Consider the following 24869-nt stretch of genomic DNA (forward strand, 5'->3'; position numbering starts at 1 on the left):
AACGATGTTTATAAAGCAGCTTTATTCATAATTGACGAAACTTGGAAGCATCAAGATGTCTTTCAATAGGTGAATCGATAAACTGTGGTACATTCAGATAATGCAATATTATTCACTACTGAAAAATCAGCTATCAAACCATAAAAGGACATGAGGGAACCTTAAACGCATGTGACTAAGTGAACAAAGCCACTTAAAAGTGGCTTAAAATCTTAAAAGGTTACCTGCTGTACGACACAAACGAAATGACGTTTTGGAAAAGGCAAACTATGGAGACAATAAAAGGATTGGTGATTGCCAGGGGTTGGAGGGTGGGGAGGGATGAACAGGTGTAGCACAGAGGATTTTTAGGACAGTGATTCTGTCTTGTATGATACTGTGATGATGCATACACGATATTATATCTTTGTCAAAACTTAGAGAACACACAACACCTAAAGTGAACTCTAATATACACTATGGACTTCAGGTGTCAATGACATGTCATTGCAGGCTCACCAGTTCTAACACATGTACTAGTCTGATTGGGAATGTTGCTAGTGGGAAAAGCTATGCATGAGTAGGGATAGGGGATATATGGAAAATGTCTGTACTCTCTACTCAATTTTTCTATAAGCCTAAACTACTCTAAGAAATAGTCTATTTAATTTTAAAAAAACATACACACAGTGATATACCATTTTACATCCATCAGGATGACCACTATCAAAAAGTGTTGGTGATGAAGTGGAAAAATTAGAACTCTTGTGTACAGCTGGTGGGAATATAAAATGATGTAATTGCTGTGAAAAATAGTGTATTAGTTCCTGAAAAAATTAAAAATAGGAATATTATGTGGTCCAACAATTTCACTTCTGAGTATGCACCCAAAAGAATCAAAAGCAGGGTCTCAGAGAGGTGTTTGTACACTCATGTTTATAGCAGCAGTATTCACAGTAACCAAGAAGTGGAAAAAACTTATCTCCCAATGAAACAAAATGAAGTACACACACGCAATGGAACATTCAGTTCAGTTCAGTTCAGTCGCTCAGTCGTGTCCGACTCTTTGCGACCCCATGAATCGCAGCACGCCAGGCCTCCATGTCCATCACCATCTCCTGGAGTTCACTGAGACTCATGTCCAGTGATGCCATCCAGCCATCTCATCCTCTGTCGTCCCCTTCTCCTCCTGCCCCCAATCCCTCCCAGCATCAGAGTCTTTTCCAATGAGTCAACTCTTCGCATGAGGTGGCCAAAGTACTGGAGTTTCAGCTTTAGCATCATTCCTTCCAAAGAAATCCCAGGGCTGATCTCCTTCAGAATGGACTGGTTGGATCTCCTTGCAGTCCAAGGGACTCTCAAGAGTCTTCTCCAACACCACAGTTCAAAAGCATCAATTCTTTGGCGCTCAGCCTTCTTCACAGTCCAACTCTCACATCCATACATGACCACAGGAAAAACCATAGCCTTGACTAGACAGACCTTTATTGGCAAAGTAATGTCTCTGCTTTTGAATATGCTATCTAGGTTGGTCATAACTTTCCTTCCAAGGAGTAAGCGTCTTTTAATTTCATGGCTGCAGTCACCATCTGCAGTGATTTTGGAGCCCAAAAAATAAAGTCTGACACTGTTTCCGCTGTTTACCCATCTATTTCCCATGAAGTGATGGGACTGGATGCCATGATCTTCGTTTTCTGAATGTTGAGCTTTAAGCCAACTTTTTCACTCTCCACTTTCACTTTCATCAAGAGGCTTTGTAGTTCCTCTTCACTTTCTGCCATAAGGGTGGTGTCTTCTGCATATTGAGGTTATTGATATTTCTCCCGGCAATCTTGATTCCAGCTTGTGTTTCTTCTAGTCCAGCGTTTCTCATGATGTACTCTGCATAGAAGTTAAATAAGCAGTGTGGATTACTCAGCCTTAAAAAGAAAGAACATTCTGATACATGCCACAACATGGACAAACCCTGAGGACATTGTGCTAAGTGAAATAAACTAGTCACAAAAAGACATATACTGTGTGATTCCACTCATCATATGAGGTACCCAGGGTTGTCAAATCTGGATAGAAAGTAGACTGGTGACTATCAGGGGAAGTCGGGAGTTGTTACTTAATGGATACAGAGTTTCAGTTCTGCAAGATGAAATTGTTCTGGAGATTGCACAACAAAGTGAACATAATAATAATGAAGTGAACACTTAAAATGGCTAATTTTATGTTATGTGTATTTTACCACAATTAAAATAAAAAATAAAAGATCTAAAAATATAATGAAACACAGATAGCAAAAAGGAAAGACTTTAGATTAAATTCCAATAAGGCAAATGCTACCAGATAAAGCCAAAAGATAAATAAATAAAAGTTAAACTGGTGGGAAAATAATTGCAGCTCTTGTAATAAACAAAAGGCTAATGGTATCACTATTGAAATATACCAAGGACTCTTAAAACTCAAGAAGATAAAGACAATAACCATACAATAAGACATAACCATACAATAAAAAAATAGACAAAGATATGATCTTTCTCAGAGGAAGATTCCCCCCAAAAGATTAATAAACGGGTCTATTCTCATTGTTCACCAAGTAATTTAAAATTTTAATTTCAAAACAAGAAGATGCTAAGTCTGTCCTTTTGGATTAGGAAAAGTTTAAAAGATGGTTCATTGCCACATGGTTCTTTGGGGCACAAAGAGAGCAAGAGGAGCAGAGATGCTCAGTTGGCCAACTGTCCACCAAAAGAAACATCTTAAGATGAAGACACCTGTTTCCCTATTTTCCTTTTTAAAAAAAATTGAATGCATTACTTTTATAATTAGGGGGAAAACTTAGCCAATTCTAAGGTGGTGAGCCACATGAAAATTTGTATGTTTCCAAAGGTAATAAACAGATGTAATGGACAAAAAACCACTGATACTCAGTGTCTGAAACAGTGTGAAGGAAGTGGTCTCATATCTTATTGGCAAGAGTGTAAACTAGTACAACGTTTTTGGAAGACAATTTGGCCATATCTATCAATATTTTAAATGTTCCTTGCTTGATCAGACAATTCCACTGTAGGAAATGAACCTATATATAGATATACTTACACATGTATACAAAGGCACAATATATAAAGTTTTATAAACTGCAGCAATGTTTGCATAAGTGAAAAATTGAAAATGACTCAAGAACCTATGAATCAGAATATTGGTTAAAAATTTTACAGTATATCCCTACTATGGAAAACTATGTTAGGGTTTAAAAAAATCTATAAGCTGATTTGGACAGCCATCCAAGAGTATTATTAAGAAAACAGGGCAAGTTTCAGAACAGTTGCAAAAATGTATGTTATAACATAATCCCATTTTTATAAAGTCACATAAAAATAGAAGAAAAAATCTGGAAGAAGACTGAAAGAATGTACATCATACTGAAAGCATGTTAGAACCATCTCTGACTCAGGTCTGTACGAGATTGTTGGAGGCAATTGCCTTCTAAAACACACATTTTTGTGTTCTTTGAATTTTTTGCATTATTTTTGAAACCAAGGGAAAAAAAAGAAAGAAGTAGCTGTTTCAGGGTGAGAATCTTCATAATATAAAAAAAAAAAAAAAACGACAACAACAACTGAGCACCTCTGACAGATGGCTTGGCCTCCTGCCTCCTCCACCCTTTCTCTCTGTCAAAGTCAAGGCAGACTCCAGCCTCTCTAAGTATTTCCGACAGGCTTCAATTTATTCAGATAGCCTTCTCTGAACTCTGGACTGTTTGGACCCGGACTCACAACCAATTCCCTTTGATTATAGATTCTTCATTGCTTATAAAATGATTGTGGCAACCAAGGTATGAACTTTCACCCAAGTCATAGTTCAGAATGATTAGAAGAGAATGAAGCCAACCCTGATACTGTGAAGAGAAAAAAACACCCCCATTATACCCCTGATCCACTCAGACGAGACTCACGCTCTGTTGCTGCCCAGGGAGGGAGACTAGTGGGGAGCGCTTGGCCTGGCACTGGCGCTGAGCTGTCCCGCCCAGTCGGAACTGGCAGCACTGTGTCTTTGCTGGACAGCTCCCACCCCATCTGCCGCCCTCGTGCCCCACCATCCACAACGAGGGCTTTTCCAGGGACTTGAAAGGGTCAGGGAATCTTCCTGGGGGCCTGGAATTTAGACCTGGCATTAAGCACTCAGGCCAGTGGTCAAAGATAAGTAAGTATACCTCATGATGGCTACAGTGTCCCTTCTATACAGGGGACAATCCGAGGTCTCCATGCAAAGCCTTCCCCAGTCTTTCCTCTGGGTCCTCTCAGCAGTGGCCACTCCTTACCCACACCTCTGCCCGCCTCAGTCCTTAATTAATGAGCGATACAGACCTATACTAGCCATTGTGCCAGGACCCCCAAAACCACTGGGACCTCCACGCAGTGTCTCCAAAATGGATGCAGTTGTGCATGGTCTGCTGCAAGCCCATGTTAGCTAAAAGCCAAAGGGCCATGGCGTCCACACCTGGGAAAACAATCCCCCAAAGGGCAATGGCGTCCACAGCCGGGAAAACAATCCCGTGTGCCCTCCTCCCCTGCTGCCCCTCACACAAGCCCCTAACTTTGGGGCTGAGTCCCCTGGGGGCCCAGGACAATGTAAGCAGGCATGCAACACACATTTCTTCTGGTGACGGGTAGGAACCCTGGACATCTGGGTGGGAGGAAGAGGTTTGTGAAACACAGAGCCATAGCCCCAGTGTTTCTGATTTAGTCCTGTTGGGTGAAACCCGAGGGTCTGCATTTCTAACACGGCCCAGGTCATGCAGTTGCTGCCTTCCAGTCAGCCTGGGGACCACACTCGGGGAACTGCTGGGTTTTAAGGTGGGGCGGAGTCAGGAAGGCCAGTCAGGAGGCTGTGCCGGGCAGGACCAGAGCCTGAAGCAGGGTGGGGGCCCACGAGGGTGGCAGGGAAGAGGCAGAGCATTTCCGAGGGGAAGGGGCACCAGAAAGATGCCTGGGTGGATATGGGCATCAGGGAGGGCGAGGCAGTTACTAGCTTAAAGGACTGAGAGGAAGGACTCTGAAGTAGGGAGCCCATTGTCACAGCAACATCGACAGGAGGGGACAAGGATTCCGTTTTGGAGGGTCATCTGGGCAGGAACGTCCAACAGGCAGTCGGTTCTTTTAGTCTGGGTCAGGCATGAGGCGTTGGGACTGGGGAATATGGTGGGGAGAGTAATTGCCACAGAGCTCTAGCTGCTAGCTTGGAAATGAAGCGGCTACTCAGGAAGAGGACGTGAGAAGAGCAGGAAGCCCAGGACTGTGGACAGGTCTACGAGCTTGCGGGCCTTGTTAGGTGGAGCGGGTCTTGTTGGGTGTCCCTCCACAACAAGGCAGCTACCTTAGGCTGTGTTCCCAAGGTCCAGGGACTGGCAGAGGGAATCAGGAAAGGAGACAGAGGTTTCAGAAGAGGCTCATGCTGTTCTGGGCCCGCAGGTGACCCAGCCCAGGGGTTAGGAGAGTGTGTGAGAGGCCACAGGTCAGGAGAGTACACGGGATTGCTTTCCCAGTGTGGATGGCATTTCCCTCTGGTTTTTAGCTGACCTGGGCTTGCCCCAGACCAGGCACAATTGCATCCATTTTGGGGACACTGCCCTGGGGTGGCAGGCAGCAGGGCCTAAGTAGGGAGGTGCAGAGGGAGGCGGCCCACTGCCATTCTTGGTATGGTTCTCTCTCCAGGAGCAGAACTCCATCTGGCCTCACTCTGGGCAGCTTATAAGGCCTGGTGTGAGTTTTGTTTATGCAAGTGCAGCATAAAAGGAACAAATCCGCCAGCACCGAGGCTGCTGCCTCTGGAGTCCTTTTGCATACATTTTTTCAAATGATAATTCACTCTACCCAACCCCCTTCTCCACCCTCCCCACCCCCAAGGCCGATTTATTGAAAAAACCACCTTATATGGTAATATTGCTAACACACCGTCAGCTGGCCTTTTTAGGGACTCTGTTTAAAGAAGATCCGCCTCTGGGGTTTTATATTGCTCTGGTATTTATGCCAAAGACACACCAGCCCTCAGTCACTGGGAGAAGAACCTCTCCTACACTCGGTGAGTACTATACAGCTTCTGCTGTCTCTGTCTTTTTGGGGCCGCCTGGCCCCCTGGGTACAGGAGGCGCCTTCAGATTGGCCTGGCTTTGGTGACGCTGGCCTAGGTCACACGTCAAGGCCCTTGGTGTGCAGTGGCGCCTGCAAGCACACTGCTGCCTGCCAGGAGAAGGCATTTCTGGCCATGGGGCATCCTCGGGCAAGGGCAGCACAGCTCCCTGCCCTCTTAACCAGGTGCCGGGTGGGATATGTTACCTGCGCGCTCTCTCTTCTCACTGCTCACCAGGGCCAGTGCAGATCTATTCCGTGTCCTTTGTCATGGCTCAGGATGTCTGGGAGGCTGTTTAGGGGAGCAGATGCTTTTCAGAGAAATGACTTCCCAGGGCATTTAAATCCAAACCAGTCATAGCCCTTGTATCTGTGAGATGTCTTGTTGGGGATGGGTGAGTATTTTCTTCAGACCACCTCTTGTCTCTCTGACTTCTGCTTCATGCTTGGCTAAGAGTTTTCTCGGTCTTGAAGGCTCCAGGATGCAACAAATCAGGAGTAGGGTGGAGTAAGTGTCCCGGGGCATCATGTGACTTTAGGGCTGGAAGGAAGTGGAACCATCTATTAACAATTCATTCTGCGATGAAGACACTGAGACCTGGGGAAGTTAAGACCCTCACCCAGCTGTGAGACCACCACCAATGTCGTTGTCCTCCCCCAGTGACACACACACACAGACACGTGAGCATAAATAATTAAGAGGGAAATAGACCAAGGGGCTGTGTCCACTTTTGCGATCAAACTCTGCTAACATCTCTTTACAGCTGAGGCTGGCCGGTGTAGTGGTGCAGGCCTTGAAGATAGACCACCCAGCAATGGAAGTAATACTATATCTCCCTGGCAGTGCTGTTGTGAGGATTAAATGAAATAATATTTGTAGAAAGTTCCCAGCTCAACACTGTCAGGGCCTGGCCCTGAGTGCTCAGACCTTAAATATCACCTGGACAGTTTGCTGAAACAGACTGCCTTACCCCAGATTCTGACTCAGTAGACTGGGATGGGAGCTGATAATTTCCACCCCTAATAAGCTCCCAGGTGAGGCTGAGGTGGCTGGTCTGGAACCGCCCTTTGCACAGGGAGGCTTTAAGCTCTTGCTTTTACCATTTGAATGGGTTTAGAGTTTGAGGTTAGCCCTTGGGCTGCATAGAGAGATTCCTATGACACAGATGGAGGGGAACTAGAAGAAATCTAATGAGCAGATATTATACGTCACACCTGGGAAACCAGGATGGGCAATATGACATCATGACCTTGAAGCTACATTTCTTTCCTCCTTCCCTTTGTTCATTCTGGCAACACTTCTTGCGCACTTGTTATGTAAGCAGGCATTGTCCCTGCTCCTTAGGACAGAGTAGGGGTTCTGCAATCACTAGGAGAGACAAATGAAAACCATGGAAAAGATAAATATATGAAAGAGGTAAAGCCCAGGAGTCTCTCACCCAGCCCAGAAGTTATCAGGGAAGGCTTCCTGGAAGAATGGGTACCTAACCTGGGTCCTAAAGTCGGGATAGTCCCAGGACAGAGGACAAGTGGTCTTTGGGACTGTTTAAGTGGCTCAGCTCCACTGAATATAGATTTCAAGGCAGGAAGCAGGGAGTTCTAAGGTCAGAGGAGAAGGCGGGGCCAGATTACTAGGGCTTTCTGCTGGTGCTGCTGCTGCTAAATCACTTCAGTCGTGTCCGACTCTGCGACCCCATAGACAGCAGCCCACCAGGCTCCCCTGTTCCTGGGATTCTCCAGGCAAGAACACTGGACTGGGTTGCCATTTCCTTCTCCAATGCGTGAAAGTGAAAAGTGAAAGTGAAGTTGCTCAGTGTGTCCGACTCTTAGAGATCCCATGGACTGCAGCCCACCAGGCTCCTCCATCCATGGGATTTCCCAGGCAAGAGTACTGGAGTGGGGTGCCATTGCCTTCTCCACTAAACTAAAGGACTGGGCAATGGGGCATCGCAGAATGGTAACAGCAAGAGGTCTGCCCCCTGAAAGGACTGCTCAGGCAGCTGTGAGGGGAGTGCGCTGGAACAGGGCAAGACTGCTACAGCAGTGCACTGCTCCCAGTTGGCGGTGGATCCAGACATAAAAGGCCTGAGGATTGGAGGGGAAGGAGCAGGGAGGACTGGGGAACTGGGCTCCATCCTGGGTGGGGGTACAAGTCTCTGAGGGGCCAATCCAACCAGAGGACATCGATGAGGATGGCAGTCTCAGAGATGGAGTTGCGGTGCCAGGGCCGTGGGGCTCAGGAGAGGGGTCAGGTCTAGATCTGAGCAGGGGAAGAGAGTGGCCAGGATAAAACAGAACAGCAAGTCCAAATGGCAGATTCCTGAGGACCAGTAGGGTTACGAGCAAGAAGCCATTTTTAATTTAATTAGAATTAACCAAGTCAAGGTACCCTGAAGTTAATAAGAGGTGCCGCTAGAATTTTCCACCGTAGGAGTGTTCCTCATGCAGTCATTGTATGGATGTATGCACTTGCAGATTATAATAGGCGGCTGCTTAGCTGTCAATTGAAGCCCTCACTCCAATCTATTTCCCCAACTATTACTTGAAATCTCACTATATTTGAGAGGCTTTCCTTTTAGGACTCAAACTTTTCACTGAAATGAAAATGCCTTTGGAAACTGGCATAAATTCAACCTTCCTTTCAATAATCATTGATTGGTGAAGCAGATCCTTCATCTCCTTCCAGTGTGGCAGACTTCATCCTGAGAGCAAGTTGTAATGGAGAAGATAAGAGAGATAACAAGAATTATTATTTTTTCAGTCCTTTACAATAGGGATTGGGAAACTTTTTCTGTAGAGAACAAAATAGTAAATATTTTAGGCTTTGTGAGTCTAAAGGTCTCTCTCACAATTACTCAACTCTGCCATTGTACTGGAGCAGCCACGGACAGTATGTAAATAAATGGATGTAGTTGTGTTCCAATAGAACTTTATTTATTATTTGATTTCATATAATTTTCTTGGGTATTAGAATCTTATTCTTTGACTTTTTTTCAACCATTAAAAAATATCAAAACCATTCTTAATTCAAGGGTGTCACAAAAACAGGTGTTGTAGTTTGTAGACTACAGGGTCAGGAGTTTACTGACTCTGATTTGCACTTTATAAAGCACTTCATTTCCATTATTTCATTTGATCCATTATCCCGGGAGATAGATGTCACCATTTCCATTTTACAGTTGAGGAAACTGAAGGCCAGAGAGGGAGCCGTGGAACTGAGCCATGAGAAGGGGCACCTGAAGGGAGGAGAGAAAAGAAAAGAGGGCGGGAGAGAACTCTGAAACCAAATCTTCAGAGTGAGGGTGGGGAGCGCTCACCCTGTTCTCGGATTTGCTTGGGGGTGGCCAGGGGTATGTGTGGGTGAGCAAATCCTTTGCACTCATTATGTCTTTGGGTTTTGGCCACTTTTTGGGGAGGAGCGGGGATTTGTGCTTCTAACTCTGTGAAATCCTCAATGAAGCCCAGATGTAGTATGTGCTGAAAGGGCCAGAACAGTGCACTTGGGTTTTCTGCGAGTGTAAAGGGATTGTGACCCAGGAAACCACAGTGACGTTGGCTCTGGTTCAGCTGACACGCTCAAGTCTAGCCACAAATTACCAGCAAGCGGCTGAGTGAGGTTTAGAATTTCCCCCAGCAGAGACCTTCCAGGAGAGGCTGGCTCCAGGGTCCAAGCCTTCCCCCAGAGGGCCCCCGCCGCCAGCTGCCCTCCCTCTGCCTTCACCTCCCTCGCTTCTCATTTGGTTCCAACTTCAAGAAAAAGCAGATCTGAATCCACCTCAAGTGCTGCAGAATGGCACGGCTGACAGCTTGAAGTCACTCTGTGGCTTGTCTCAGCTGCTGGGAAATCAAGTCCAACACGCTTTCTTCCTGTAAGTGCAGAACTTCAGGGGGAGACAATAGGGTTCACCAAAAAGCCAGACCGGCTTGAACTACAGGTCACACGAGAGAGGGGACCCCAGAGGGAGATAGTCACAGAGGGGCAGCTTTGCTTCTTGGCCACGTTTGGAGGTTGTTTTCTCCTCTAGGTGGACCACCTGCTAGAACAAGGAAACCCAGCGCTCTGTGCCCAGCTTGTGAAGAAGACTATCCCTTCGTGGTTCTTTTTTTTTTTTTTTTAAACTTTACAATATTGTGTTAGTTTTGCCAAATATCAAAATGAATCTGCCACAGGTATACATGTGTTCCCCATCCTGAACCCTCCTCCCTCCTCCCTCCCCATACCATCCCTCTGGGTCGTCCCAGTGCACCAGCCCCAAGCATCCAGTATGGTACATCGAACCTGGACTGGCGACTCGTTTCATACATGATATTATACATGCTTCAATGCCATTCTCCCAAATCTTCCCACCCTCTCTCTCTGCAGATGAATGGATAAGAAAGCTGTGGTACATATACACAATGGAGTATTACTCAGCCATTAAAAAGAATACATTTGAATCAGTTCTAATGAGGTGGATGAAATTGGAGCCTATTATACAGAGTGAAGTAAGCCAGAAAGAAAAACACCAATACAGTATACTAACGCATATATATGGAATTTAGAAAGATGGTAACAATAATCCTGTGTACGAGACAGCAAAAGAGACACTGATGTATAGAACAGTCTTTTGGACCCTTCGTGGTTCTAAATCGTATGAGCGAGCTGCCTGGGACTGTGGGAACTGGGAGTTCAGCTCTCAGGGGCAGAGCAGACTGTCACGGCGGAGCCCAGGCAGGTGGAGGGATTGTCATCTGACATTTACTGAGCATCTACTTCGTGCTGCCCACCAGCACGGGGGCTGTCAACATAAATCTAGATCTTGTCATGGCACGGGAGGGGCTCAAAGGCTCCGAGAGAGAAAAGAACACTGACCCTTTTGTTTTAGGGCTTTTGCTGCCAGCAGTGCTAGAGAGACAGAGAGGCAGAAACAAAAACACCAAACATGGAGAAGTTGTGTGGGTGTCACTGAGCTGCTGGGGAAGGGGCAAGCCCAGGCTTTGGAGCCTCATGGGCTGTGGCCAGCCCTACCTCCCCCGGTGAGCAGCCTGAGAGCTATGTCCTTTCACTTTTCTGAGATTTGGTTTGCTTATCTGTAAGTTGGAACTAAGAATATCTTTACTCAGGGCTTCTGTGAGGATTAAATAGATAGTATGTGTGAAAGGCATTCAATTTTTAAAAATTAAAGATGTGTTTTTACCAAAAATCTAAACACAGAATATACTGTGTTTCACCTAACAAAACAGCCTGCACCTTTTCCATGGCAGTAAATATTCTGCTCTATTATGGGAAGGTTTCTGGCAACTAGTTTACAAGCATTTTATTTATTATTCAATAAACTTTTTGGCATTAAAGTTGGCCAAATCTTTGCACTCACCCAAGGATAAATGGGCTTCCCTGGTGGCTCAGCTGGTAAAGAGTCTGCCCGCAATTCAGGAGACCTGGGTTCAATCCCTGAGTTGGGAAGATCCCGTGGAGAAGGGAAAGGCTATCTACTTCAGAATTCTGGCCTGGAGAATCCCATGGACTGTATAGTAAACGGGATTGCAAAGAGTCAGACACAACTGAGCAACGTCCACTTTCACTGTCAAGGATAAATTGCTAGAAGTATATTTGTGAAAAGACATGTGCATTTTTAAAGACTTTTGATAAATATTTGTGAATTCTCCTTCAGAAAGGTAGTCCTGTTCGCCTCGTCAGCTGTGAACAGGAGCTCACCTTCCCACACCTCTGCGGGCAAGTGTAGTCCTAAGGAGCAGACACAGCTTTCAGGCTGGAGATGGGGTCAGCTTTTATCCTGGCTCCAGAACACTGCTGACTGTCCACAAGACCCCAGGTCCTTCTCACAGAGGCTGAACAAGAACTTTCACAGTTTGTTATTCAGACTCACCTTTACAATTTCATATTTATGCTGTTAAATTTAATCCTAGTGAATTTAACTTGTTTTTCTCTGCTTTTTGAGATCATCTTAGATTTTGATCCTTCCAGCCAACAGATGTGTTTTATCTGGACATATGATCAGCATGTACTCTACATTTTTGTCCAGTTCATATATAAAACATGAGAAAGGACCAGGAGTGGAGTTCTGAGGTATATCGTTGCCTCCAGGTTGACAGTGATCTATCAATGAACACCTTTCAGTGACAATAACTCAGATAGCTGTGAATATGCCTAATTGTTTTATTCTTCGGCCTACATGGCTTTATCAATAGTGATGTCACAGGAGAACTTGTCAGATGCCAAGATCAAATTAAGCTCAATTTCTCCCACGTTCTCCTTCATTTCCAGCCAGAGAGTCTTGGGAAAAAAAGGAGGCTATTTGTTGTTAGTAAACCCTAGTCAGTTATAAGAAATCACTTCTTCTTTAATAATGCTTTCTTTAATAGTGCCTTCTGGAAACCCACCTAATTTGGATATCAAGATTACCTGAGGTTTTAGACCACTGCCTTGTTTCCCTTTTTGAACACTGGAACTTTTGCCATCTCCATCTCCTGACATCTCTCCATTTCTCCATGGTTCCAATATGGTAGGTTAGGGAACTTCTCTGCAATCCAGAAACTGTTCAAACCAAAGGCAGCATTGTTTTGAACAACTAGGTACTTTTTCTTTAAATTTTTTAAAACCTTTTTATTTTATATTGGAGTATTGGCAATTAACAATGTTGTGATAGTTTCAGGTGGACAGCAAAAGGACTCAGCCATACATATACATGTATTCATTCTTCCCTAAACTCCCCTCTGATCCAGGCTGCCACATAGCATTGAACAGAGTTCCCTGTGCTACGCAGTAGGATGTTGTTGGTTATCTATTTGCAGTCTAGCAGTGTACACATGTAGATCTCAAACTCCCTATCTCTTCCCCATTGGCAACCATGGGCTCTGAGCAACCAGGCACTTCCCTTCAATCTCCATCACATCTCAGACCGTCTTGTCTTCTCACCAGTGTTTGTTCTATGCCACTGAGACTGGTGGGCCAAAAAGACTGAAAATGCAATGTTGATACAGAAGCTTGACAGGTGATGGGAGTCAGAGTAGTAAACAGGTTGGGAGAAGGGGGTTCCAGACCCTGCATCTAAAGGTCCAGAAGGGACAGGAGATGACACAGTTCGGAGGATGGAAAGAACCTCCACATAGCCTCAGTGAGAAGGCCAAGGAGAGGGTCCAGACAGGAGATGAGTCTGGGGACACAGGCAGGGGCCAGACCTTGCTGGACCTTGTGGGCTGAATGAGAAAGTTGGGACTTGCTCTCCATGGCCAAGGGCATCATGAGGGTCAGCAAGGACAAGCAGGGTTGGATTCTAGACGTCCCGGTGGCCTCTCCCCGGGTGTACACCCTGCTTTGAACATAACAGGAAGGGCTTCCTTTTAGCCCGAAAATTGTGTGAACAAGCTTTTGCTCAGTCTCTAGGTAGTCTTTGGCATTCACAGGCCTAGGGCTCTCCCTCTTTCCTCTGGTCATGGTCTTTGCTGTCCTCCTCCCACGTAAGGTCGTACGGGAACCGGGGTCCCAGGTGTCTGCGGCAGCTGTCTTCTTCCCTCCTGCTGCATGTTCTGAGCGAAGCTCGGTGGGCTCCGCAGCCACCTTCTCTTTCCACGCCTTGTGCCTCTCTTCTCTGGACCCCCATCCCCCTCAGCTGAGACTCTCTCCACCTTCCACCCGGGGCTTGCTGGCCAGATAGTGATCTGCACACCAGCTCCTAGACTGCTATTACTTCTCCTTTGTCACTCAAAAGAAAGAAAACCTGCAACATGTTAGAAAAATTAATTTCCTAGTCAGTTTGCAGCCATCCCAATTCAGGTATCAGCACTGGAGGCAGGACTTCTCTGTTTTTTTTTCCATCTGAAGTGACAGGGTCAGTGAGTCCCATCATGAATTCTCTTGCTTTCCTTGTCCTCCAGGGGCTTCTATCCTTAGGATTGTACATTTCACCTAGAACTGCTGCATCTTTTTTTCCTTGATGATATGTTATGACTGATTTTAATTATAGACTGTACATGGATACAGTCTCCTTGTTAAAAATTAAAACATTACAACACTTCTCCTCCCAGTCCCCTTCCCACCTCCAGGTAACTGCTATGATCAGCCTTAGTTTTTTTTCCCCAGAACTTTTTGCTATGTGTTCACATCCACAAAAAGAAAATTATAGAAAATGTGCAATATTTTTTGTGCTTTAAAAAAAACTCACAAATTTTTTATGCTGGGCCATCTATCCTGCAACTTGCTTTGTTCACTCAGCAGAATGGTTTAGAAACTTGTCCACATTAGTCCATGTCGATCTGCCTGTCCCTTCCCTTAACCTCAGTACAATATCCCACAAGGGACGTTTAGGCAGTGCCAGATTGTACATTGATGTGTTTTTCGGATTAAAGAGGGCCAGTGTTCCCACAACTTAGCCAACAGCTATGATAAAACTTCGAATCTTAACAATGAGATGGGTGAAAATGGTCTTACTTCATTTGCATTTCCTGATAACTAATGAGGCTGATCACCTTTTCAGGTAATTGTTGGGTATGTGCATTTCCTTTTCTGTCAGTTATCTACTTCATAGTTGTTTTTTTTTTTTCCTTTTGAGCTATTTACTTTTTTCTTATTGATTTATAAGAGTTCTGGTATATAGTAAATGATAATCCTTAATTATGTTTATTGCAAGTTTTTTCTATTTCTTTTCTAAACTTCAAGTCTGTAGAGAGTTTTTCCATTGGATTAACACTTTGTATCATTTCAGGCCTTTGAGAGGCAGGTGGATTTGTTTGTGAGGGCTGCCATAATAAAGTATCACAGACTGGCTTAGCAAGGGAAATTTTATTTTTTCACAGTTCTGGAGGTTAGCAGTCTGAGGGCAAGGTGTCAGCAGGGCTGGTTTCTCCTGAGGCCTCTCTCCTTTGCTTGTAGATGATTGTCTTCTTGCTATGTCTTTACATGGTCTTCCTCTGTGTGTCTCTGTTTCAATTTTCTCTTGTAAAGATACCCATTCTATTGAATTAGGCACATTTGGTACCAGTCATAATAGATCAATGACCTCATTTTACTCTTACTTATCTCTTTAAAGGCTTTATCCTCCAATACTGGTACATTCTGAGGCACTAGGGTTAGACTTCAACACAGAAATTGGGGGGTACACAGTTGAGCTCAAAACAGCAGGGTAGAGAGAGGGAAGAGGCCCAAATGCCAGAGTGCAGGGCCGGGTCCTTGCCTGTCCGTCTGGAAGTAGGCCCTAGTTGCCGACGGGGTCAGACCCCAAAGCCGAGAAGATCGTCTCCAGCATGATTTTGAGAAGTGGCCAACTACCTCTCTTCTCCCCAGTTCCCTAGCTGCTCCAGCCCCTGGTTCACTCGGCCACACTCACCATGTGTGAAGAAGAGACCACCGCGCTCGTGTGTGACAATGGCTCTGGCCTGTGCAAAGCTGGCTTCGCAGGAGATGACGCCCCCCGCGCCGTCTTTCCTTCCATTGTGGGTCGCCCTCGTCACCAGGTACGCTCATGTGGACCCAAGGCTTTGAGTTCCTGGGAAGAAGCACTGCATTGTGGCATCCACGGGGAGCCGTGTGTGTGTGTGTGTGTGTGTGTGTGTGTGTGTTTCAAGTAAAGTAAGAGGGAGAAGTGTATGGATGAGCCCTGTTCTCTCAGAAAAATGACATTGTTTTAGGACAGAGAAGGGAGACACGCCCACGAGAAATCATCCGTCTTCTCTCCCATCATTTCCCCATTCATCAGCATCTGCCTCACCCCACTTCCTTCAGCCTGGTTTCCAGTGGGGAAAAAGGACATTCTTCTTGTCTTTATCCTTCTTCAGAGACTCTCCAATGCCTGAATCCCTCCAAGTGGAACCCTCAGCCAATTCTGTTCTCCTTCCTTCTCTTTTGCATTGCAGGGTGTGATGGTGGGAATGGGCCAGAAAGACAGCTATGTGGGGGATGAAGCTCAGAGCAAGCGCGGGATCCTTACTCTCAAATACCCCATTGAACACGGCATCATCACTAACTGGGATGACATGGAGAAGGTATTTGTGGACCCCTCCTGTAATGTGCTCATTTTAATATCATCAAGACCTTCTGCCCTGTCAACTCTTCCTCTACGATGTTTCTCACATCTTTCTTTCCTTCCTGTCCACCCCCCTGGGCATTCCCCAGCCTAAGTTGCCAACATCTCTCACTGGATGATTCCAGTGGCTTCCTGACTGATTTCTCTGTCTCCTGTCTCAATCGCCTAATTCATTCTCTGCACTGTTGCAAAGCTTGTCTTTCTAACAGACCAAACCATGTCACTTGCCTCCTGGGACTCTTCAGTAGCTCCTCACTGACCAGCAGTAGGTTCCTAACTCCGTGTCTGGCATCTGAGGACCTGGTCCAGCCTAAGTCCGAGTTTTATCCTTTCCTGCAGCTTTCATCCCAGCCCAGTGCTTGTCCTTCTTTAAAATGCATGGTCCCCTCCAAAAAGGTGAATAACTTCTCCTCTTTATGTTCCCTGTCCTGCCTCAGATAGGTACATTGATGCTATACTATTATGATGCTTCTCTAGTGAAAAATTTAAGTAAGAATTGCTACTGGTTTCTAGAAGCTTTTTTTCATGTCAGAAAATGGAAGAAGGACTTCCCTGGTGGTCCAGTGGTTAGGACTCCACGCTTCCACCACAGGGGACGGGGCTTCCGTCCCTGGTCTGGGAACTAAGATCCTGCCTGCCATGTGGTGTGGCCAAAACAAAAAAAATCAAACTTTCACTAGATACCTAGGAAATACTAATATCAGGAACAAAACCACCTGTGAATGATAAATGAAAATAAAATATCCAGAAAAGGAAGATATGGGGGTAGTTTTTAAATAGTAGTTTGTGTTCAACAAAATCATGTGCAAAATGCTAATAGAACCTTTCTAATATTCTTTTTTAATTGAAGTATAGTTGGTGTACAATATTTCTAATATTCTTTTGATAAATCCCACTGACAGTTGTCTGAGAATTCTTGTTTCTGCAATGACTGTCTCTTGAAATGTAACAGAGGGCTTATTGAGCAGCTGCAGTCTTGCAGCTGGGAATAAAGAAAGCTGATTTGAAATCTGTGCTTCACATACACTTTTCTCTAAACCTTAAATTCAGTCACTCTGAATGAGAGATAAACAGATAACAAATGCAATTGCTTTTTGCTCCACTCTGTGAGGCAGTTAAAAGCACAGACACTGGTACCAGAAGCAGGGAGATTTGGGAGCAAAAACTTCCTCTAAACCTCAGCTTCCTTACTTGTGGAAATAAAAATACTTTCTTCACTAGGTTGCGCTGAAGGTTGAATTAGGCAAATAGTATAATCCCAAAGCATGGAACATACTTAATGCTCAATACATGGCACATATTACTTGTATATGTCTAATGATATCTAATTTAAAAACAACAGACAAAATTTTTATTCACAATAGTAATATGGACTCTTTAAAGAAATTCCTAAAAGTACATTACATACTTTAAAAGAAAAATTCAATAGGATAAAGCTGTCAAATTTTTTCAAGTTGATTTATAGGCTCATTAAAAGTAAAGTGAAAGTCGCTCAGTTATGTCTGACTCTTTGTAACCCCATGGAGTGTACAGTCCATGGAATTCTCCAGGCCAGAATACTGGAGTGGGTAGCCTTTCCCTTCTCCAGGGGATCTTCCCAACCCAAGGATCGAACCCAGGTCTCCCGCATTGCAGGTGGATTCTTTACCAGCTGAGCCACCAGGGAAGCCCAAGAATACTGGAGTGGGTAGCCTATCCCTTCTCCAGTGGATCTTCCCGACCCAGAAATTGAACTGGGGTGTCCAGCATTGCAGGTGGATTCTTTACCAACTGAGCTATCAGGGAAGCCCTCATTGCCATTCTAATAAAAATCTCACAATTGTATATATTTAAGGTATACAACTTGATAATTCGATAATGTATATACATTATGTATCAGTCACCATATTCAAGCTAATAACATATCTACTACCTCACAGTTTGTTTTTTTTCCTTGTAGTGAGAACACTTAATATTTATCCTCTTAGCAAATTTTAAGGACAGTATTGTTACCTCTAGTCACCATGCTAATATATTCTGTTAGATCTCCAGGTTTACTCATTCCACATACCTGACACTCTGTGTGCCTTGACCAAGAGCACCTCCCTTTCCCCTCCCCCCAGCTCCTGGTAACTCCATTTTTACTCTCTACTTCCTTGAGTTTGACTAAAAATAACACAAGCTTTAATTATGCAAGATAATCATAAAGTTTGGAGAAATAAATAAAATAAAATTTATGAGACTATTATGAATAAGGAAAACTGACAGAAGACTTGCTATATCTGAATATTAAGATATACAGTTATACAAATTAAAACAATCTGATGCCAGTACAAAGGTAAAAAAGAAATAGTAAATGTAACTTCTAAGACCAGAGGGGAAAAAAGGATTACTCAGTGAATTATTCTGTGACACCTGATTCATTATTTGGGGGGGCAGGGAATCTGTTTATGGCCCTTACCTCATACAATTTCATTAAAACACATCAGTTGAACACAAAAGTTAAATGTAAAAAAATTAATGAGAAAAATACAATATAGTAAGTATGAGTATCAAATTTCTGGTGAAATAAGTCATAGAAAGAATAACAAATGTGATTTCTTAAAAATCATAATTTCTAGTATGTGAAAAATAAAACCAAATTTAGAAGGCAAACAACAGATTGCAAAGAAATTTCACAACTAGTGTAATAGAGGATTAATATAAACAACTAATATAAATTGATAATTAAAAACACAAAGTCTCCACCAGACAAATAATCAAGGGGCATGACCAGGGAGTTGGCCAAATAGAAATGATTAAAAGTTGAAAATCTGAAAATTATTTGAAAAATTATTTAAAGTTTTATTTAAAAATTTAGAGTAAAACAGCTAGGTGTTATTTTTATCTGTCAAATTATTTCATATTTTAAGAGTGAGAACATTGAATGCAGATAAGGGTGAAATAGGCAATTTCTTATTCTGAAGTAAAGACAAAATTAGCCTCTTTGTGAGTAATAGAAATCAAAGCATTTTCCAGCAGTCACCAAGATGGCAGCACCCAGGCGTGAGGCTGGAGCTGACCCGAGGGCTTCAGGTGTGGTGCTGGTGGGAGCTGGGGAAGCATGCAAGGACCTCAAGATACCAACACATACACATGATCAGTCCAGTCCTTCTTTAGGAGATGCAAAGCTCAGAACACCAATGGTCACTGAAATCACAGAAAAAAATTTGAATACTTTAGAAAAGAAAAGACTTTTCTATATATGGAACAGTGACCTTTGGAACAACAGTTGCTTTCCCTGGAATATTGGGAAACCTCATTTTCAGGCATTGCTTCAAGGTTAAACATGATGCTTTGAAGACATATGCATCATTGACTCTACTCCCATTTTTGTCCACTACAGTTTCCTACAGGCTTCTTATAACAGATGCTTTGTATTTAGGTAATACAAGCCAGGAAAACTGTGTTCTGAGAAGTTCACTGATTGGCATGGCATGTGGTGTTTTATACCCCACTGCTTTGGCTTTTTATAAAAATGGATGTCTGGCAGTCAAGTTCCACTGCCACCAAAAGGAAGGGTTTTATTTTACTGGCTGCTGCCTTGTCAAACAGAGATAAAAGCAATGGTGATTCCTCTCATTTTCCAGACAGTCTTTGGGATAGTTCATGGTTTTCAGCATTATGCAATATTTGAAAGTACATTTGAGAAAACTGTGTGTGAAGATTAACCAAAGAATGAATGGATACTGAATCAGCTGAATGAACTTTTTTTATGATAAAAACTCAGGCACTGCTGAAAGAGTTGAAAGTAATTCTAGATGGACAATTTGTTGTTGTTGCTGCAGAATGCTTGCTTTGCGGTGCTGTGCTGGTCTCTGCCATACAGTAGATGCATTAGTCACAGTTGTATGTGCAGCCCCTCTTAGAACTTTTCTTTTTTGGAAAACATCCTGAATAGAAAAAAGAAAATGTAATAGGTACAAAGATAGTTTTCACACAATTATACAAAAAAATCAAGCTACCCTGAATAGCAATGTGATTAAATATATGATGGTGATGAGATATGATCAACTGTCATATAAGCATTAAAACAGTTTTTAATTCAATTTATTAAAAATAAATATTTACTATGAAAAAGAAAATTATTTACTTATATTAACTGAAAAGTGATAGGAAACAAAATTGAACACAGAAATGTAATCGTAGTAAGTAAGAAATAAATGAAAGCATATGAAGTGAATAAATTATAATAGTAATAAATTTGAAAATACATAAAGATGAAAGATTAGGGAGAGAAAAAAGCCAAAGTGTTAACTGTTTATTAGTAAGTGATGGAAATATGGGAAATTTGTATTCCTCTTAAAGAAATTTTCCTAATTTAAAAATTGTCAACATCTTTAACTTTTAAAGTACTTCATAACTTAAACTTCAAAGTACTTTATAAAAGCTTTTGAAAATGAAATAAAATGAAGTGCAGATGGTTGGACCCAACATCCAAAAAGATTCTGATTTATGGGCCTGGGATACAGCCTGGGAAGCTGCACCTATAGCAATTATCCCCATAACTGAGGCCACATTTGGGGAAACACTGACATCACCTTATTAAGCCTAACTGCGGTCTCTTCTGTCTCCTGTGACACCCCCACAGCCTGCGGCCTCTGCCTGCGCCATTTGCTCTGCCTCGGGTGCCCTTCTCAGTCTTTGGAGACCGTCCTTTGCCTTCAGGGCTCTCTCAGATCTCCTAGAAAATGAACTTCTCCTGCCTCTTCCTTCACTTGAATATGAATGTGTCTTTGCATTTTGTCTTTTTGACTGCTTTTCTCCGCTCTAGACTTGGAAACTAAGGTTACATTTAGCACCATCCTAGCTGCCGTCTCTGGGGTCACACAGAGTTGGACAGGACTGAGCAACTTAGTAGCAGCAGCAGCGCAAAACCGGAGGCCCATAAACATACCGGTGCAATGGACACAAGGGCTCTGTGCCCCACCTCTGGGGAAATCAAAGCCCTGTGTCCCTACCACTCTTTGCTGAATCCCTTTGAAATAAAGGCTCTTGTTTGCTGTCTGGATTACTCAGAGGGAACCGGACACAGTGGGAAGAAGTAACTTCCTCTAAAACTACCATGCAATGTTTTCAGAATCTAATATTGTGCCCTGTAACTATTAAATATTCAATATGTAGAAGTAAACTACCAGGCTTCCCCGGTGGCTCAGACAGTAAAGAATCCGCCTGCGGTGCAGGAGACCTCGGCTCAATCCCTGGTTTGGGAAGATTCCCTGGAGAAGGGCATGGCAACCCACTCCAGTGTTCTTGCCTGAAGAATCCCATGGACAGAGGAGCCTGGTGGGCTACAGTCCATGGGGTCACAAAGAGTCAGACACGACTGAGTGACTAAGCACAGCACACATACAGAAGTAAAAAAAAGAACTAGCTTCATCTAAAGCAGTGATTCTCAGCCAGGATAATTTTGCCTCCCAGGGGCATCTGGCAACTTCTGGAGACATTTGTGCTCCTCACAACTGGAGAGGTGCTACTGGCCTCCAGAGCGTGGAAGCCAAGGATGCTGCTAAACACCCCGTAATGCACAGGTCAGCCCCCACGATGAAGAATTATTGACCTAAAATGTCAAAGCGCTGAGGCTGAGAAACCCTGCTCTGAAGAACAGCCTGGTCAGTAATAGACAGTGACAGTCCATGCATATCTGTCAGGCTTAAACAGGAGACAGTATACACTCAGCTGGGGTTCTGAATTAATTTAAGGAAGGACTACTTACAGAGGTGTGAGCAGGTTAGGGAACCAGAAAGAGAGGCAGAGACACCCGAGTACCAGCAGCAGGGAAAGCTCTTAGAGCTGGAAGGCTGAAGGGCAAGGGTGGCGAGGCTAGAGGTCAGTGAGAGCTAGAGCCTGAAGAGGGGCCACACAGCAGGAGCCCTGCTCAGGGAGACCTCAGCTTGGCCAGGAGGGCACCCTGCCCTCCTCCCGCCTCACACTCTGCAACCCCTTGCTGGTATCTTCGATCAGCCAAACACAGCCAGAAGCCAGAGAGCTGCAGTGCACCTGGTCCCTTGGGGTGCAGGGAAGACGAGGGAGAGGAGTGAAAAGGAGCCGTGGTCAGATGGAAATAATCAACACACTGAGTATGTTGGCCCTAGGTCTGAGTCTTGTCTGGGGCCCTGATGAGAAGGAATATACCCTTGAAAGAGTGATCAGAAATTCCCAGTGCTGACGGGCCTCCTCTCCAGATCCAGTCTATTCTGAGACCATCAAGCCATCCTCCCCCAGTACGGACATGCCAGTTGGAATTTCCCCGCCCACTGAGAGTCTGCTGGACTCATCTGACTTTTCTCCCAACCAGATCTGGCACCACTCCTTCTACAATGAGCTGCGGGTAGCCCCTGAGGAACACCCCACCCTGCTCACAGAGGCCCCTCTGAATCCCAAGGCCAACAGGGAGAAGATGACCCAGGTAAGAGGCCAGGAAGACCTGCGTACCAGCGCAGGAACACACATGGATGCTTGGCCAGATTCTTTTTCCCAACCATGCATCAATGCAAAAGAGTAGTTTTGAGGACCTGCTATGCGTGCAGTCCAAGCCAGAACCCATGGAAGGTTGGAGCGGGGTTAACAGGCACAGGTCCCCCCCTTAATAAAATTACCAACCATTCTGTGGGCCAAGAGAGCTGTGATTTCTAAGTCTTCCATTCTGCGTTGTTCTTTCAGATCATGTTTGAAACCTTCAACGTCCCCGCCATGTACGTCGCCATTCAAGCTGTGCTCTCCCTCTATGCTTCTGGCCGTACAACGGGTAAGTAGCCCTGGAATCTGTTCCCTTTTTGACTTGAGGGGAAGAAAGGGAAAGCTGGGCTCCTGGAGAGATTCCTGTTCAGAAGAATCAAAGGGACAGCCAAAGCCCAACGAAAACCTGGGTGAGGGATAACAGAGGGAAGCCCAGGTAGAATGTAGGTGCAAGTCCCCCAGTATAGCTGAAGAGAATCTACATGAGCAAATCATGACCACAAGGGCCATTTCCATCACAGGAGTTAGTCCGGGAGCTTGTGCACGCTTTCCAACAGTACTGGAATGTTTCTGCTCACGAAGCAGCAATGGCAGAATCTGTGATGGTGGCTGTATAAGTATGAGGTGGCCTTGGCATAGAAAACTCAGGGAAAACAGAGGGAACTTCAAAATGAAGTGATTTTTAATAAGGGCTTGACAGCTTCCAGAAACATCTTTCAAACATTCATTCATGTATTCATTGATTTGTCCATTTATTCATCCATTCAAATATTCTCCAATACTTCATACCCTGTGCCAAACGCTGCAGGCCATGGGCACACACTGGGAAACAAGACAGATGAGCCAGTTTGCAGCTAACACAGTCTAGTGGAGGAGAGAAGAAATTAAAGGATAATTTCACTGCACGTGATGAGGACAGTGACGGGGGAATGCAGGTACACATGGTTTTGAATCCTGCGCCTTGCGCTTGGTTTTATGCCGTGGACGTCATGTTCACATGCCACATGGTAGTCATTGTGTGTGAGGCTTCCATGATTGGTTGACTGATTTTGCCATTTCTCTAATGCAGAACCTTTAGGTTTGCCTCCAATTTTTGCTTATTATAAGTTATGCTGTGACCAACATCCTTGTATAAGAGTAAGCTACTGATCTCTGGATATTTATTTTGGATCTGCCCTTTACTGAGACATCTTATTAACGCTAATGGTTTCTCACTTAGTCCTCTTAGGTCTTTTAAGTATGGGCTACAGTCCATGGGATCTCAAAGAGTCAGACACAACTGAGCGATTAACATACACACCACTTTATCTGCAAATAATGATGATCCTCTTTCCTTTTGATAATAATACCTCTTATTTCTATTTCTCGTCATATTGCATTGGCTAGAACATCAAGGACAATATTAAATAATAATAATATAGTAACAATATTGTAATGTTTCCCCATCCATTATATGGCTGTTGGATCAAGAGGGATTTCTTATCATGCTGAGAAAACTTATATCCTTTCATAGTTTACTAAAAGTTTCATCAGTAGAGAATGTTCATTTTTTTCAAGCTGGTTTTTATAGTCCTTTGAGTGCTAACATTCTAATTGCATGAGCGTATATGTTAGTTTGATGCCTGAAGGATATGCAAATTATTCACTCTAACTTAAGGAATGCGCACCCTAGATGCCAGTTGACAAGCATGCATTTTTGTGAAAGTGTTTCAAGGGATATAAGAAGAGGAGACGTTTCATTTGCCTTCCAGAAGCCTACAGTTTCATTTGGGAAAATACACTGACATACACAAAATTGACTTACACAAAAAATATGATTGATAATTCTCATAGTGGGTGAATTTTCCAGCTGCTAAAGAAACATATGGTCGTTGAAGATCATTTGGTGACAGGTCCCAGAAAGAAACAGATGAAAAAAATACAGGGTTTCATAGGCCTTATCTCCTCCGTCCTTAGGCATCGTCCTGGATTCAGGGGATGGTGTCACCCACAATGTTCCTATCTACGAGGGCTATGCACTGCCTCATGCCATCATGCGCCTTGACCTGGCTGGCCGCGACCTCACGGACTACCTCATGAAGATCCTCACAGAGAGAGGCTATTCCTTTGTGACCACAGGTACGCATCCTCTTTCTGGACTTGACTTGGGCTCAGAACCAAATCTGATCTAGGACCAGAAACTCTCATGAGTAATGAGAAGTCAGTGGCCCTGTGTGCTCAAACTCTCTTAGGGTAGATAGGGAGGCCATGAGCTGGGGTTGGGGCCCTGGACCAGACC

General features: G+C 44.1%; 1 protein-coding gene, 1 long non-coding RNA gene and 1 pseudogene across 2 annotated transcripts in view; 2 read left to right on the forward strand and 1 right to left on the reverse strand.

Annotated features, from left to right (window-relative positions):
- On the reverse strand, positions 1-6636 carry LOC147363603 (uncharacterized). Its single transcript, XR_015137299.1, has 2 exons — positions 6303-6636; positions 1-1860 (listed from the first exon to the last, which is right to left on the reverse strand). It is a non-coding gene; the product is annotated as an uncharacterized LOC147363603 (long non-coding RNA).
- ACTG2 (actin gamma 2, smooth muscle) overlaps positions 6005-24869 on the forward strand; it is a 24066-nt gene continuing 5201 nt past the window's right edge. Inside the window, exons 1-6 of the mRNA XM_086327645.1 lie at positions 6005-6048; positions 15376-15545; positions 15945-16073; positions 22431-22541; positions 22796-22880; positions 24548-24709. Of these exons, the coding sequence (XP_086183771.1) occupies positions 15420-15545; positions 15945-16073; positions 22431-22541; positions 22796-22880; positions 24548-24709 (613 nt within the window). The 5' untranslated portion in view covers positions 6005-6048; positions 15376-15419. The remainder of the gene's footprint in view (positions 6049-15375; positions 15546-15944; positions 16074-22430; positions 22542-22795; positions 22881-24547; positions 24710-24869) is intronic.
- Positions 18975-20044, forward strand: LOC147363605 (complex I assembly factor TMEM126B, mitochondrial pseudogene; annotated as a pseudogene).

Source organism: Bos grunniens, chromosome 11, assembly GCF_055505025.1.
Source record: "Bos grunniens cultivar Pamir isolate PY7600 chromosome 11, Bosgru_T2T1.0, whole genome shotgun sequence".
NCBI lineage: Eukaryota > Metazoa > Chordata > Mammalia > Artiodactyla > Bovidae > Bos > Bos grunniens.